General features: G+C 40.4%; 1 protein-coding gene across 3 annotated transcripts in view; it reads right to left on the minus strand.

Moving 5' to 3' along the window:
• Positions 1–12,669, minus strand: part of col5a1 (procollagen, type V, alpha 1) — a 69,407-nt gene extending 56,738 nt beyond the window's left edge. For 2 of the 3 annotated variants that reach the window (XM_067483347.1, XM_067483346.1), the window contains exon 1: positions 12,254–12,669. In XM_067483347.1, coding sequence (XP_067339448.1) covers positions 12,254–12,353 — 100 coding nt within the window. In that variant the 5' untranslated portion in view covers positions 12,354–12,669. The remainder of the gene's footprint in view (positions 1–12,253) is intronic. The other variant, XM_067483345.1, reaches the window with a different exon arrangement.
• Positions 12,670–16,367: the final 3,698 nt, after the last annotated feature.

The raw sequence follows: 16,367 nt of genomic DNA on the forward strand, positions 1-16,367 counted from the left end.
TGGCAACGCAATAGCTATCATTTCAGTGTCACTGTGGAAATATGTAAGTACTGCTTTTGCTTTTAAGCATGTTTGTCTTTGCACCAGAATGTCTAGATACAGATAAGGTGTGACTGCTGGCTAACTATCAGTTTGTGAGAGATTCAACAAGCCACAGCAACTGTATTAATTTACAGATTGAAAAAACAGGGATAAAAGATTAAAAGATGTTTCTCTGGGTGCTTCAACCTACATACACTCACCGCGCCTCATAGAAATATAACTGGCATGATAACAGCATCGCAACAAGATGCACCCAGGAAAAGAAAGCAACCAGTCGATTCTGTCAGAAGCTCTGCTGAGGAGTGTTGTTTTTGCTAATCAACAATGACACAAACTAATCCAATTAAGACCAGCTTTTTCAGGATGCCCCTCACTCTCTATAGTCACACTTTCCCTCCATCAGTCAGTCTGTTATGTTATCAAACAGTTCCACTGTGTCATTTCCCTTTTCCTATTTGCACCATGTGAAATGGTTTTATCCGTTTTTTGTTTTTTTTTCATCCAAGGTTATAGATCCTAAAATCAGCCACAGAACCTCTCCTGAGGGTTACCTGGAGATGAGCCAGGTGGAAAGGGCCAGTGAAGAGCCAGCTTACAGGAGAAGAGGAGGAAGGCAAAAACGTAGCATGATATATTTCCGTCCAGACACTAATCGAAAACCCATCTGAGCAACAACAAATGTGTTCTCCAATAATGTGATTGTGCAAGGAGCAAAATGAGAGTAAAAATCAACTGAGCCCTTCACTCAGCGAAAAACAAACATTATCAGCTCAATTTTACTCCCTTTGCAACAATTCTCACACATTCATACTCCCACAGCTGACCTTCCAGCGGAAACTATGTGGACCACATCCTAAGCCACAGGTAAAGGGTCTCAGTCGCACCTTGTTAGGCTGAGATGTTTACCCGCTTAAGAGGCAATTCCCTTGAGAGACCAACACCTCTGCCACTAGATGCTAAAAATATTTTCTCTACTAACCACAGCCCCTCAAATCCAAGGGGCATGTACACAGAAGCACTTTATTATGTGACATGATCTTGTGTAAATTTGCCCTCAGTCTATCCAGCTTCTGCTGGTTTGGCTACTTTTATGCAGCAAAGCATGACACAAAAATGCAGGGTCTCCTTTAGACTTTAGTGATCTTTGGAAGCTTTAATGTGTAAATCAAAGCAATCTTTGCCTCTAATGTTACCCACACTATGGCTCTATCAACAAACCTGGGCAATATTCCAAATTTCTGCAACGCTTTGACCAGCCACAGGGCCTCAGGTGCGCACAAGACTATGCATCCAAATACATGTCATGATAATTAAAAACCGGGGTGTGAACATCTCCAGGAATTCACACAGGAGTCACTCTTTGGAGCCTGAGACTTCAAACACTGCCTAAACCTAACTTTTGCTTAAACTGTACACGCTGTAAAGTTGTTTCATGTTATAAAAAATGTTAACATGTGCACAGTGGAACTTCTAAGTGTGCTGTACAAATTAGTAAGCAAACTGATGGGATGTACCTTTGATGTAAAGTGCTAAATAAAGAGTGGTTTACTTTTTTGAGCCTTTTATGGGTTTGTTTGTCAGACATGATGACATGAATGGATGAGGTTTTACAGCACAGTAAAGTCTAATGAAATAATAAAATGATATAGAAAAAGTGGGAATCGTTTGTGTGGTGGCACTGCGGTATATTACAGCTGAAGAAAAGTGAGCATGATATTGGTTTACAAGTATCTTCCCCTCTTTAACTCACTATTTTTTCTTTGTTCATTTTTTGTCTGTTTCTCTGAACAGAAGCTCAAGTGCCAGAGTCATAATCCTGCTTTCGGCTCAGTGCCAAGACTGTGGTGGATCCCACTCTCCTAACCTATCCATCTACCCCTGATTTACACACACACACACACACACGCACACACATGACTCTCTCTGTAACAGTACTTAGTGACTCCAAATAGCACCATTTTGTTTGACAGGAGGAGGGGTGCCAGACCAATGAATTAGGACTTTTTCATTGGGGGGGATTAACATTCTTCCCTCTTTCACTGCCCCCTATCCTCCTCCTCTAGCCCTTCCTGAAGTGAGGCCTGACTCTCCAGGCACATGCTTGACCTGGCACCGAGGACATGGAGTAATTAGCAGCCATAAAGAGGACCCAGCCTCTCTTGGAAACCAGTGCAGCTGAAAACAAGAATGCCAAATGAGAAACTTCCCCCTCCTAGAGCGCTTCACAGACAGAGAGGGTGTTTTTGTTTTTTTTTTTTCCTTTTTTGTTTGCTTCATTTTTTAATTTCACCTCATTCTGTCATGAAACTGATTCAGGTGAAGATGTGAAGCTGATGCCTCACTGTGAACACATCAGGTTTCAATTACAGAAAGATTCAGTGACACTTTAATTGGCTTTAATTACTTAAAAAGAAGAAGCAAGACATTGATTTATTTATTACAAGTGGAATCCATGAACAATAAAACCCACTGCTTGCTCAACACTATACACTGAGGGGTATTACAGCTACACACAGTATGATAACAACCACATGTTGGGCAATGTTAAATTCATCAAATCTTAGATATGACTGTGTAGCTTCTTTCCTCCTCTATATATGCCCCACTGTGCATATTAGCAAGAGTTTACAAAGGCTTACTTTGAAGTCTAAAACACTGGTAGGGAATTATTAAGCAATACATTGAGAACCACATAGATGCTAACACAGGCTCTAAACTGAACCCTAAATATAAATCTCATGAAGCACCGTCTTTGTTTCTCACCACTGACACAAAACACGGGAGGAAGCCTTAACTAAAATGTAACCCCTGCAAAATGCTAATACAAAAACAAGAAAAAATAAAAGCACACTTCCATCAAGATTGACCCTAAGTTGTTGCTTCCAGGTTTCATGTGACCAGACCCGAGAATCATACTGCAGGCATTACGCTTGCTAGATTGAACTCATTACATACACTGCATGGACATCCTGTGAAAGAACGCACTCTGCCGCACAACACACGAGTAAACTAAGGCAACCAAAAACTTGAATGGGAAACTCAATGGCAAGGAATCACACGCACACCTTCACACCTCAGTCTAATTAAACCTGGTGAAAGCTTAACCACTGTCTGACAGATTGCTTGGCAAACTTTGCAGTGAGGCACAAACCTCCAAGTTGCATCAACATGTACAACAAGCTATACTCACACAAACAATTCTGCAGACCACAGCTAGGAAGGCATACAGATCTTAATGTAACTTGCTACAATTGTTGCACGATATATTGCAGTAAATCATTGTAACATTTCTACCAAGGCCTGAGGGAACTGGGTGAAAATCAATCACAATAATGATTTGACATGAAGACGCTTTAGTTAAAAATGTCGACAAGAATTCCAGCACGTTAATGGGGATGTGCAATGACAGAATCTAAATTATGCAGAGAACATTGAATTGAATTTAAATCTATTCAGTCCAATCTGGGTTTTTACTACCTCAGTCTTGCTTAATCTGGTATGAATAGATTATGATGGCTAATGTTACTTATTGTTACCTAAACTTTAGATAGATATTTGTGTGTAGCTGGCTTGGATGAGTCAATTAGACTTAACAACTCATCTCATTGTTTATCTATTGCCCCTTGTGGCTATAGTACATCCTAAAATCTAACAAAAGATTGTTTTAAATATGATAAACTATTACCCATAGCCATGTTGACAGCTGTTCTTAATTGAATACTGGTGAATTATGAATACCAGCAGGTGAAAGTATGTGACCAGATGAGGACGAGGTGTTGCGTTTTGTTCTTTTAGTCTCTCAGTGAGTGTCTCGCTGTTTACACTGGCACCAGCGAAAAGGCTGTATATGACCTCACATGCTACTGTCAGTTAGTTAAAACTTCTGGGCCAACTATAATGCAGACCTTTCGGAACTCAGACCCAGTGACCTCGGCTGAGTGCAGCATGTGAAAGCAGCAGCAGGGAGGAAGAAGCGGGGAGGGAAGTGTGCAGAGCGAGAGCTTTTTGCCTGTCTGCTCTATCATGCCTCTATTTTCCTGCCGATGGCCAACTCATTGTGCTCTTCGTGATGAGAGACTCAAAAGTTAGAAAGAAATCGCTTGCAGTGACAGACTGACCCACACAGACACAAACGACAACACACACATGCAGACCTGAAAGATGATTCTTAGAACAGAGCGTTTTTCAGCAGAGCTTCTCTTGTGTACTCTGAGACTGAGCTTTTTTTTTTTTTTTGCTGTACTCTTATTGCTTTAACAGGGGGGAATACCAGATGGTTTACTTCACTGTCTCCATGCTGCAGCTCACAGCGGTAAGATAAATTACTGTCTGCTGTCCACCACAGACTAGGATGGAAAAACTGAGTCAAGATTCCATGGTGCACCTCTCAATACCCGTTTTACACCAAGAAACTACAGCAATGGTACTTTTTGGATCATCGTTATCTCTGTCTTTTTTTCACCTTCTCTGTCTTTTATTCCACCCGTTGTGGCTTCATCCCTTTTCGCACCAACTTCATTTCCTATCCTCCTTTAGCAACTTTACTTCCCTCGGCCAATTTTATCTTTTCCTGCTTTGAAGCCTTTGTTCCTCTTTCTGTCTTTTCCACCACAGATGTGATTTTGATGGCTGACTGCTGAGAATGCAAGCACTGGCATTTCAGAACCATTTCCTCTCACCCAGCCTCACTGATAACTGTTTTTCCAGCTACAACAATCTGACATAAACAAAATCTAATGAATATAAAATTCTGCACAAGATGAAGCTTTCTTTTCTGTTAAAGACAGTCCAGCACTGACACACAAGTAAGGCCTTAATAATGTGGCATATTTTCCAAAACCCCACTGATATGCGGTGCCTCTTAGCTAATGATGCAAATCAATCCAAATATGCAGCATTTTCTTCACAAATGAAATCAGGGAACTCAATGACCCACAAATATTTGCTTTCAAAGACATTTTTTACTAAGGATACTAATAAACGGCATCAAGCATAGATGACACAACACAATATATGATGCGAGGATATTTTAATCCCAATTAAATCCAGTAAAGCTCAGAGGAAGTATTACAAAAGTGCATCACTAAATACGGACAGCTGGCCACAAAAAGGAAGTGAATGTAATCGTGCATCAAACACAAAGGAGAAAAGTGGAAAAAGGAGAAAGAATTCTCAGAATGAGGTTGGGCAGAGTTGAAATCTGTTAATGGCACGGATTCAGTGAGGTGTGGAAAAAGTGACGAAGTACAAAAGTGGAAAAAAGAACTACATGAACAGAGGTAATCAATCTCTGCTCTTGTAATAGTGATAACAGACATTGTAGCTGTAGCCTGAGATTAGGGAAACTTTGCCATCTCATACAGGCCCAAGAAATGTACATGACTAGCAATGACAGCAAAGATGATCATCAATTTATCTCCCATTGACACTTTAACCAGTGTTGTACAACATCAACCCTGTAAACAGATGTTACTTGAGATCATCAGGCTACTGACTTTATCTTGATGGAGGCTTTAGTTCAGAAAGTGAGACATGGAATGTTTTTAAATGTTTTCTGGTAATATCACAAAGATTAAGTTGATTCAATCAACATATCTCATGCTTCAAAGCCATAGTTGACTTTTTCAATACTTAACCAAGACCACAAGTTTTCTACACACTTTACCAAGAGCTGTGAATGTATGAACATAAAATAAAAATTTTTTCATTCCTATGAGGTTGAAAATGTACATTTCTGAATTCGTACTACATAAATGTATTGTCAAGCAGGCTTTACTTGCCCAAAGACTTTTTCCAGCTGGCAGTAAGTGGTTTCTTTATTTGTCTGACACATTTTCTTTAGTTTGTTTCAACCTCTGACTTAATTACAAAATACAACTGACTAAGCAAAGTGCTGCCTTGCTATATGAGCTCTTACTTACTTATTTAACCCCTAATAAAGTAAAAATAGAACTCATGCAGTCGGTGGTAACGTTTCAGGAGTAACCAGAAACCATTGTATAGTAGGAATTAAAATGCTTACACACAGTACTTCTACTGCCCAGGCTGTGGCCAAGCTCCGACTGGGGAAGAAGGGGGAATGGGGTTGGAAAGGATGAGTCATGCATCGCTTTCCATGCTCAATGATTATAATACCCTATTACAGAGAAAAGGACTGTTTCCCAGCTGAATACTCAACTCATGAGCCTGGACCAGACCTAACTTTTCACTCTGCCATCCGCCACATGCTGCAACAAAGAGTGCTGTCGAAAATCAAATGCAGGAGCAGGAGCAGGAGTGGCATCATGAGGTAGCGCATCCAACCTTTACATCACTGATTGTCCGTCAGTTTTCTTCAAGGAAAACTATGAAGAAAGATTCACCGTTGACTTATATGTTCTGCAACAAAAGTAACTATGATAAAATGCATTCTTTGTCAATAAATAAAAACTAAATGTTAGAGATGGGTATAGAGTTATTACAGTCTTAAAGGGTAATGTCACGTCTTTTAAGCCTGCTGCTAACGGTCATGATTTTGGAAGTACATGTAAACGAATGGAATTAAATATCGCTATACAATTTACTTATTGAAATATCTCACTGCCTCTAACTCGAAACCCCCTCCAGATGATGATGTTTGGAGGACTTTTTCAATTCAGATGTTATCTGTATGTTGTCTCTCTGAACGTCCTGCTGCAGAATTTTTCCAAATGACATCCTCTGAACTGAAAGGGTTAGTCCGATGATGTCACGTGGAGGAGTTTTTCGACTAGAAGGAGAGGGATGTTTTCCAAAAGGGAAGTCGAAGGGAAGTTTAAGACAGTTCATATACTTGAACAAGCCAAACTCAAACCCCCTGGAAAACTGGCAGAGTCACTCTGTAATACAAATTCACTGACCTGCAATGCCATTCAAAGTATCTCTGGTTTTAAAATTAATAACTAAAGTAACAATAGTGCGCAAACATTTGTAAATGTTCTCTCTCTCCAATGTGACCAGGTCTTGGATGGAATGGATGAAGCTACAGTAGTAGATGTTGATGTAACAGTATCTCAAAATAAATAAACCAAAATGCAAGAAAACAAATGAGAAACTATAAGAAAATATCTTTGATTTTTTGAGTGTTTCTAGCAGATGGTAGATTTGGGGAAGCAACACCTTTGGGGAAAACCTTCCGCCACTGGCTTCAAATCAAGCAGACTGTGTCACAGGCACAGACCACAATTGAAGAGTTCAAAACAGTAATTTGACCCTTAATTAGTCTGGAATGAAATAGAAGATATATTTTTCAGCATTTGGCAAATAATGCACTGTTTGTGCTGGAGGATCTCCTTAATTCTGACACAAGGTCACAAACTTGTCCCACATATTTTGTTTTATCTCCCATGTTGTTATCAGGCACCAGAGCTGATTTGCAGAGTCTATTCCTCAAAGCCTGCATTTACAGGCTGAAGTGGCACATGCAGTTGTGGGGTCACTGCCTCTCTGCCCAGTCAAGCTATCTCAGATTCCTTCCTCAGCACCATGGCAGTAGGCACACACAGGTAGCCACTTATTTTCTTAGCCACTTCTCTGATTGACTGGGATATGACCTCAGGATTGCCACTTTTTCAATTTCAATAAACTTACTGAAATATTGTTTGCTCATGTCTGTTTGGTTGATTACTAATAAATTAATGACTCCTAAAAGTCAAATGGCAACCAAATACTGTATGACACAAAGTCAAAGGTGTGCAACACCTTGAAGCAGCTTCAATAGTTTGATAAAGTAATACTTTTCCCAGATCTCATCAAAATAACTGTTCTTAGTGCATATACATGTAACTGAATCCCTGCCCTTTCATTCGCTCATGTTTATGAGTACGACTTTAAGAAACTGAAAAGAAATCCTTCAGGGCAACCGGCTGTTCTGAACCAGCATCCTGCAAAATTAAAACACAGGAAGTTGTGCAGATTGTTCAATTCTTTAAGGATTAAATCACTTGTATGACCTTTTCTCAGTGGCCTCGTAAAGAACTTTGTACACGTGACAAAACGACTAAATTTTCAAATTCATTTAAATTCCTTTTGAAGCAGAGCTGCTCAGTTTTAAGGAGACAGTAAATAAAAAGCAGCTGCAGACCAGCTGTAAGCAACCTTTAACCCTGTCATAAATTTTCTCACTAAAACAAAAAAGAACCTTTTAATGACCCTGGAATATGTATGTGCAAACCTGGCAGAAATGCAAGGCATGCTGCTATGTTTTAAAGACTCAGCTATAAGTCCGCAAATGCTTTTTGATTAGGAATTTTCTCTAAAACTAGCATAGAATAGTTTATTTTCTTTTGAAAATGCAAAAGTATTTTTTTCACCATCCACTCTTCCACCAAGAATGGGACGAAAACATCTGGAAGAAATTTTTTCGGTTTTTTTGGAGGTCTTAGCAGACAGCACAATGGTGCTTATCGACTCCAGATGTGAAGGCACTCAGTGAAACAGCAAAGCCTTCTTCTGGTTATCCCCTTGAAACATACATAAGGATAAAACAAATACAAGTTCCTAATATGTAGCATAAATCTAAAAGCAGAACCATATTTCCTGATTCTCTGGCTTATCCGCTGGTCCTTTCAATACTGTCAATAATCACCATCTGTGAATTTGGCTAAAATCCGGCCATGTTTTCATTTGCAAAAGGTATTCAAAGAATGTCTTTTCTGTATTTCTGATAACTAAAGTACTTTGCACAACCAGGTTTTAGTCCTGTCTGGATGTCTGTCATAGCTGAAAAACGACATATAAATACTTTTTGTTAATAATAAAAAAAAAAAAAAGATTATCTACAACCTGTAGAGAGTCCATTGATTGGGAAGAAAAGGCTAGTCAGCAGAAAAAGCAGCCTACAGTGGTCTACAGCAAACATGCTGGTCATAAAAAACAATGCAACTCAGGTCCCACATTTGGAGGTGGATATGCCTTCTATTAAATTTAAATTGATGTTAGTTCATCAGATATTTGATAACCTGTACTATACAAAAACCTTTAACTGAATCAGTTTTGATTCAAAATCAGCATCTAAACTAAAGATGGCAAAGTGGTTGAGAGGAAACAAATCCAACATTGTTATCGATTCTAATCATTAAAAGGACAAAATCCCGACCAAAACCCATCTTCTTTTGTTGCTCCCCCCTGAGAGCATGGGGACAATTTAGTGAAACTTTAACAAGAAATTCTTTTCCGGGCAACAAAACCGTAAACCTGACAGCAGTTGCAAATCTGAGAGCCCTGACTTTCACCTTTGAACTCTGACCCTTCTTCCCATTCTTGTGTCTTACACTACAGCCCTTCTGTTAATACCACTTTTTACACGTGTTTAAAGTGAGGGGTCCTCATGAATGCCTAGAAAAGACCTCCCTGTGGACTCTGGCTTTCCTCTCTCTATCCACGTCGCCAAGGCTCCCTGTCCACGGGTTGCTGTGAACTTACAACAAATTGCTAATGTGCAAGAAATAGATATTAGTACAAGTGCTCACACACAGTGAAAACTCTATGGAGAGTTATCGCCTACCATTTGCGTTAGCTCTATGGCACGTTTAAGCATCTTGCTGCTATTTGAAAAACTTAAGTGGCTTTTGGCAGTTTTCATTGTTCTGCTTCACAGTCCCACTCAACCTTGTTTCAAGCAACAGCTGTTCTCAGTGACAAGGCTCAGATGAAACTACTGTACCTCCTCCTGCCCAGCGCCAACCCCACCAAACACAAGCAAAGTTAGCACCTAGCAGCTAGTTAGCAGTGGAGCGTTTACCTGAGTAAAGACCCGGATGTTGTCCTCGGAGCTAACAGCTAGTTGAGAACAAAATTCCGCTAAAAGGAAAGTGAATGTTCAACTTACACTGGTCAGGTGAACAAAAAAAAAAAAAAAAACTCCAGACTATTGCAGTGTGGCTATAGAGGTAAAGGTTAGCTTACATGCTCGCTTTAATAACGTGTTGTTTACGGGTTGTTCTACTGCCCCCAGGTGGTGAAAACAACACCACCAATATTAAGTTTATGCAATGTAGTTTATTTAAGTAAAACAAAGCACTTATTTTAGTTGGATTTGAGTAACTAAAGTAATTTTTTTTTGTTTGTATATTGTACTATGCAAATGACAGAATCATTGTAGTAATATGTGATTATAAAATCTTTACAGGATTACATTAGATATCAAACAATAATGGAAAAAGTCTACAGTCGGTTCTGTGGTATTGTAGCTTTTAATGTGGTTAAAAACAATGTAAAACGCACAAATTAAGGAAATCTACCTAATACAGTGTCATCAAATATCTGTACTAAACCTTCGGTATTACAAGTAATTTCTAATTATTTATGAATATGAAACTACATGCTACACCGTTAACTTTGTATTCTGTGATAGTAAAGGCAACTGTGAATAAAGTCCCAGATAACCAGTAATGGTGTAGCTGGGCAGGCCTCTGCAAGTGGATACATGTCCTCCCTGAGGCCCAGAGGTCCTCTGGCTTGGGTCAAGATGAACCTTTTACTGCTGACAAACTACGATTACCTAAGTCAATCCTGATACTGAAGATGTGTAAGGAAATCTAATAAAATACACGCAATAGTTTACCATATCATAGTCCAATGTTTAAGAAAATCTAAAGTTATCCAAATAATACAATGATACTGGATGCTTGACCTAAATGTACATTCACATAAGCTAAGAAGAACAAGATCATAAGTTTACGTAAAAGTCTTGTAGTCGGCATGTTGCTAGTACGTAGTCATCAAGCATTTCCCATTTAGCATGTGTCAAGTGTCAAGTTTCAGGAAGTGTACCAGTACTCTTGAGGATCACTTAGGAGACTCTGGTTGCTCTCAGTTGAATTTAAGACATGATTAAAACCAGCCTGCAGCATCAAATAGATTTCAGGCCCACGCTCTCTAACGTCCCACCAAAACTTCAAGCCAACTCCTCCTCTGTCATCAAACAGGACCCAGATCTGGATCCAACCATTATACAGTGACCTAAGATGTGTTCAGTTAACAACCAGTGTTTATAGGCAACGAGGAAAATATACACACTGCAGCAATATCTTTATATGTTTAACAGTAGCTCATACAAGCCCGTAAAACCACTTCACATGCATCAGTTTTTTTTTTTTTATGATAACAATTTTGAATTTTCTACAGTAGGATGAGTTTTAAACTTAGCATCTGGCCGCAGGCAACTGCATCGCATTTACACTATCAGCACAATCTGGGACACTTTCGAACCGTCCTAAGCAGACAGAAGTAGCCACCTGTTCACCTCACAGTCCCGTGTTAGAGCCTCTAAAGCAGACACCAGACCACCAACCATGCCAAGCAATTTCAAGGTGCTAATAATACACGTAGGCCATTGCACCGTCCCAGGGCTACTGTGCTGCATGGCCTCAGAGCAAAGAGTGTCTAATGATTCCCTTAAAAAAAGAAATCGCTTCTCCCATCAAGCCTATACTTGGGCCGGGTTTTGACTGATGTTTAAGTGGCGGACAGCAAACTTTTACATTCATATTTTTAGACACCGAGTTACTGGGAAGCGTGTGGTTAATTTCTAGAAGGCAATTAGTGAAATATGCGGTTGTTTGAGCCTTGACATTAGACCCAGTGCTTCAGAAGCTGTGTGCCCTGATGTATTTAAGTCCTTCAGGCGGCTCCACCCTTCAACTTCAGACAAGCCCTCCCTCTGGTGAAAATTATGCTCATCTCTCTCATCAGTTAGAGAAGGCAACAGGGGGGAAAAAAAGCCTCTTGTTCTTAAACTGTAATGCACCAAAGTTACTCTTACAACAAGTAATATATGTGTGAAAAATGGAAAACAAACCTTCTTAAGGTGACATGGGAAAATTGTATGTAACATGTTATTCAGATGATATCCAGCTGTACATCCTTTTACTGTCTTATGCCTTTAGACCTAGTGTAGCCATTATATGCAGGCCTGCATCAGTTACTGCGTGTTGCAGCAGTGGAAAAACTTCTGCACAACCTTCCTGCAAAACAGTTCCTCCATAACCACATCTCAGACAGATGAGGCTTCCCTGACACAAACCTGCACTTTCTTTGATGACACAAGTCTGTTTCAGCTGAACACTGAAACAGACAAAGATGAGCTGAGGAGCAGGCGCGGACATCGTAGTCAACTTTAAGCAAAGAGAAAAACTTTGGAGCGCAGCGCGGCTCCAAAGTGTCTCCACAAAGCCCCGCATCCGCGTCTTACCTGAACTCGCTTGCGATGTGACAAAAAGCAGAATCACCGCTAAAGTGATCTGGGCGTCCCTTATCGTCCGTTTAACTTTCCATCTTATATGGGTATCCATGACCGCCACAGAAGTCCACGGCAAGTGGATTCACTTCTCAACTTGGCGCAACTAATTGGACTTGCAACAACTCAGACACAACTAAAAAGCCAAAAGTCCCAGAGAAAGAGAGAAGAAGGGGAAAAAAAAGGGGGGGTGTTTCGTTATTTCTCAAGCAGCCATAAGGGTTTATTAGTGTGGGTTTCCTCCAGCAAGTTGACGGATGGACACCGTCTCTCCCGCACTGCTCCTCTCCTCTCTGCTGTTCTGAACTGCCCTGCACCGCTGCGCCTCCGAGCACAAGTGTCGCCCCCCTCTTGCAGTCGTCACGTAGAACCCCTTCAAGTCCAACAAGGCAACACACACACACACACACACACACGCAAAAAAAAAGAAACACACACACACACAAAAGTCTTCCCCGCAGGCTGTCACTCACTCTGCGGACGGGAGACTCGGGCAAATCAGAGGAGGCCATATATTAGAGGCAGCGCTGTGATTGGCTGACGGAGGGAGGAAAAGGTTGAGGGAAAGTTTCACGCCTCTCGCGCTCTGGATTCTTTTTTTCCACCGGAGGTGGTCGGAGCGGGAAAAGCAAAGTGTGTCTGAGACAGATCATCATCAACAGAGCAATGGCATTTTATTGACTGCATGGCGCATGTCTAGGTTCACTTCATTTAACCGAACAACTGCTGAGACACTGTGAAGAAAGTGCTGCAGTAGCCGTTTGTGGTCTTGTGTTGCAAATCTGATGTTAACTGCTTTTAGGATGAGTTGATATTGTGCTCTCAACGAAAATGTCTAATGAAACTCACTTAGAATGAGTTTACCCACATATATTTTTGATGCTCTGATACATCGTGACGCGAAACACCTGCGGAATCACCATCTATATGCTAAATGCATCGTGTGTCTGTTTGGATTATCCTGATTTTGTTGCACTCCGTTTAAGGCCATGATGCCTACTCCCGTGAGTGTGTTGGAGAATCAAGGGGCCACGTCTTGTCTTGTACTTCTTATTGAGATGCAGTGCAAATAGCTGACAGTGTTTTCTGCTTCAAAAGAACCTAATGGACTGTTAAACACTCCCATCAAAATTTGTGTTTACACTAGATCGAGTAGTGTGTTTGGAGCCAAAGCTTGCTCTTCTCATCTTCATACCAAGAACCATTCTACAAACAGTATACAGTAATTCACAGTTTAACAAGAGATTTTGTCAATCATCACAGAATGAAAGCGAAACAATATGAAATGCCCCTGTTTTATTGTAGCATATGACAATTATTAGGCAAATAACAAACACCTACACACAGAGCTTATGGACTGAGTTTCAGACGCCACCTCTTGTTGCTGTGTCAGCTGTCTTTTATAAGCTGTCATATGGCGGCCCCCATTGGTGGGCAGACCTCCATTAACTGCCCGGTAAAGGTTGGTTTTAAACACGGCAAACAGATGTGGCTGTGGTCACACCTGACACCGCGTGTGAAAGATGAGTTTGAACGTGGAGGCTCATCTTGAAGTTACAGACTGGACTGTTGCCTAGCGGGGCCGATTTAATATCCTCCTGTTTAGTTTGTTGTTGAAAAGTAATGGACGTTTGGCCATTTAACAAAAAGGAGGCGACCAAAAATAACAGTATCAGTCCATCAAAAACATTCTACAACACTCTGCCTGTAGCCTATATTCACTGACAGAAAGAGGCTTTTGGCAAAAAAGCAGGATACACAATTGGAATCACTCCTTCAACTATCATCAGTGTGGAGACTCCGTCTAACAATTGCAGCCTTTTGTTTCTCAGCCTTAATTTAACAACAGCTTTACCTCGGGTAACCTCCTTTTACCATTAGACACTTTCTTGTGTTTAAAGGCGTTAAACGTTTGATTCAGTTGTATCAAAGGAGTAGCTTACCCTCAAAAGGGGAGAGAATATTTACACCGAGCGTAAACCAGCCTCTCTAAAATGACCACTTAGCAATATAATGGTTATGTGGTCAGATATACGGGTCAAATTATGGCCTGAACCATGTATTTAGGGGCGACTTTATACCTACACCACACTAATCTCCAAGCACAGCTACTGCTGGACAAGGCCTCACTTACTCTCTTAAACTTTCTACTAACCAAAAACATCATCTCAAGATGGAGCACTGAGCGCTACGCTTCCTTTGATGACTTCCAGACAGTATTTTCTATCTAAAGAAATTCCTGTGAGAGAAGATGTGCAATTATGATTTAATGGTGTGTTTCTGTTGAAAAAAAATTTGTTTCAGTCCCTTTTTCCTCTTTTCCACATCCACTTTGACTGGATGTCAGGTTGGTATGAAGGAGATCAGTGATCAGATCCTTATGTATGTCAAATATAAAGTAGTTGGTCTAATGTAAGCTACTATCTGACTATGGCTCAACGATGACTCTGACATTACTGTACTTGCATGTTTGCAGTAGTCTACCTTTACAATATGCTGCCAAATAAATCACATACAACCTAGTTCTTAGTATTGTTTGTGTTATTAAATATACATTGCCATGTAATTCTTAGGCAACTAACAATAATAACTCTGGAACTGGATTACTGAATCAAATGTACTTTTTTAAAACTGTGAAAGACCCTTGGGAAAGACTTCAAAGATGAGAATACAGAGACAGGAACATGCAACTGCACATCTTCCTCCTCGGGTTCCCCCTTAAACCAAAGCACAGCATTTGTCAAGAACTTGTAAACGTTGTCCAAGCTGAATTACACGTATTTAAACCTGCATTTTATATCTTTTCAATCATTTCCCGAGTACCCAATAATCTTTCACAGCCCCTATGTCAAAACATCGCTTTCCAGTGTTGTGACGGAGGTAAATTACAGAATGGAGTTCATTCTGTGGTTTCACTTTAATGATAGTTTCCTAAGGAGACAGGAGGGGGAATTTCAAATTCAACTTGGTCCAAAAGATCAGATAAATCGTGGATCCTGGCACAGAGCAGCTCCTGGCAGCTCCAAAGACACAACATTGCGTAAACCCACATTTTTATTCAATGTAGGATGTTGTACTGCAGATCAAGAATCTGGGAGCAACAAAAGGAGTGTGTATCTGCAATAAAGCTTTGCAGTGTGTGAACTTGCACATTTTGTTCTCTGTTGTGTTCCCTGTCACAGTTGTAGTGAGCCCTGGGGATACAAGAGACAAGTGTACATGCAGCAAGGGGGAAATCCAGAAGATGACTTTATCATTAGGAGAAAAAAAAAGAAGAATGAAGAATTATATTTTCAAATCACAATCCAAGAGTAATTAATTTAGGCAGCCATCTGAATTGCAAATGTAAAATGTCTCCACGTCAAATGGCAGATGTGGGGGGGGGTTTTGTTTGTTTTTTGTTTTTTTGCAGTTTGTGGTGCTACAGCCTTATTAGATTATTACGACTTTACAGAACAAGCTCTTGTAAAAACCTAAACAATTCTAATAGTGTAATAATATCAAAGAAAGCAATAAAACCTTTGACAGAAAACGAACCCAGTGCTTTCTCTGTCTGATGTGCACTGGTGTTGATATACAGATTGTAAACTCTTGTTTGGCAGGACGCACCATGGCTGGGCACCATGTTTTCCATTCAAGTCATCCAGTGCCAGGATTTATGTGAGGGGGGCATTGCAGCATTAATAGACAGGACTGTTAGGACTAGGGAGAAATATAAATCTTAAGAGTATGTATACACTTGGAATGATCACAAAACCTTGTCTGTCATCAGAGTAGAAAAACCCACTGGTGTTTAGTGAGTCAGTCTCACCTGTCTGCTCACGAACTTCAGCTCGTATCTTCTTTGGCATGTTGTACTGGAAAAGATTTGCAAGCACAGATTTTCTCTTGTGCACAGAAACAGAGCGAAAACATTAATGCCAGACATACGATGACGATGGCCTTGCACGACCTTTATGAATAGGCCGGAAAGTGGAACAGGTAGGAACGGTGAGCGCTGGCATCGTTGCCGATAATGAACTGGCGCTTGTATCCTCAAAATGTTCCAGAAAATACAAAAAGCTTTTGT

This window comes from Channa argus, chromosome 18, assembly GCF_033026475.1.
Source record: "Channa argus isolate prfri chromosome 18, Channa argus male v1.0, whole genome shotgun sequence".
Lineage (NCBI taxonomy): Eukaryota > Metazoa > Chordata > Actinopteri > Anabantiformes > Channidae > Channa > Channa argus.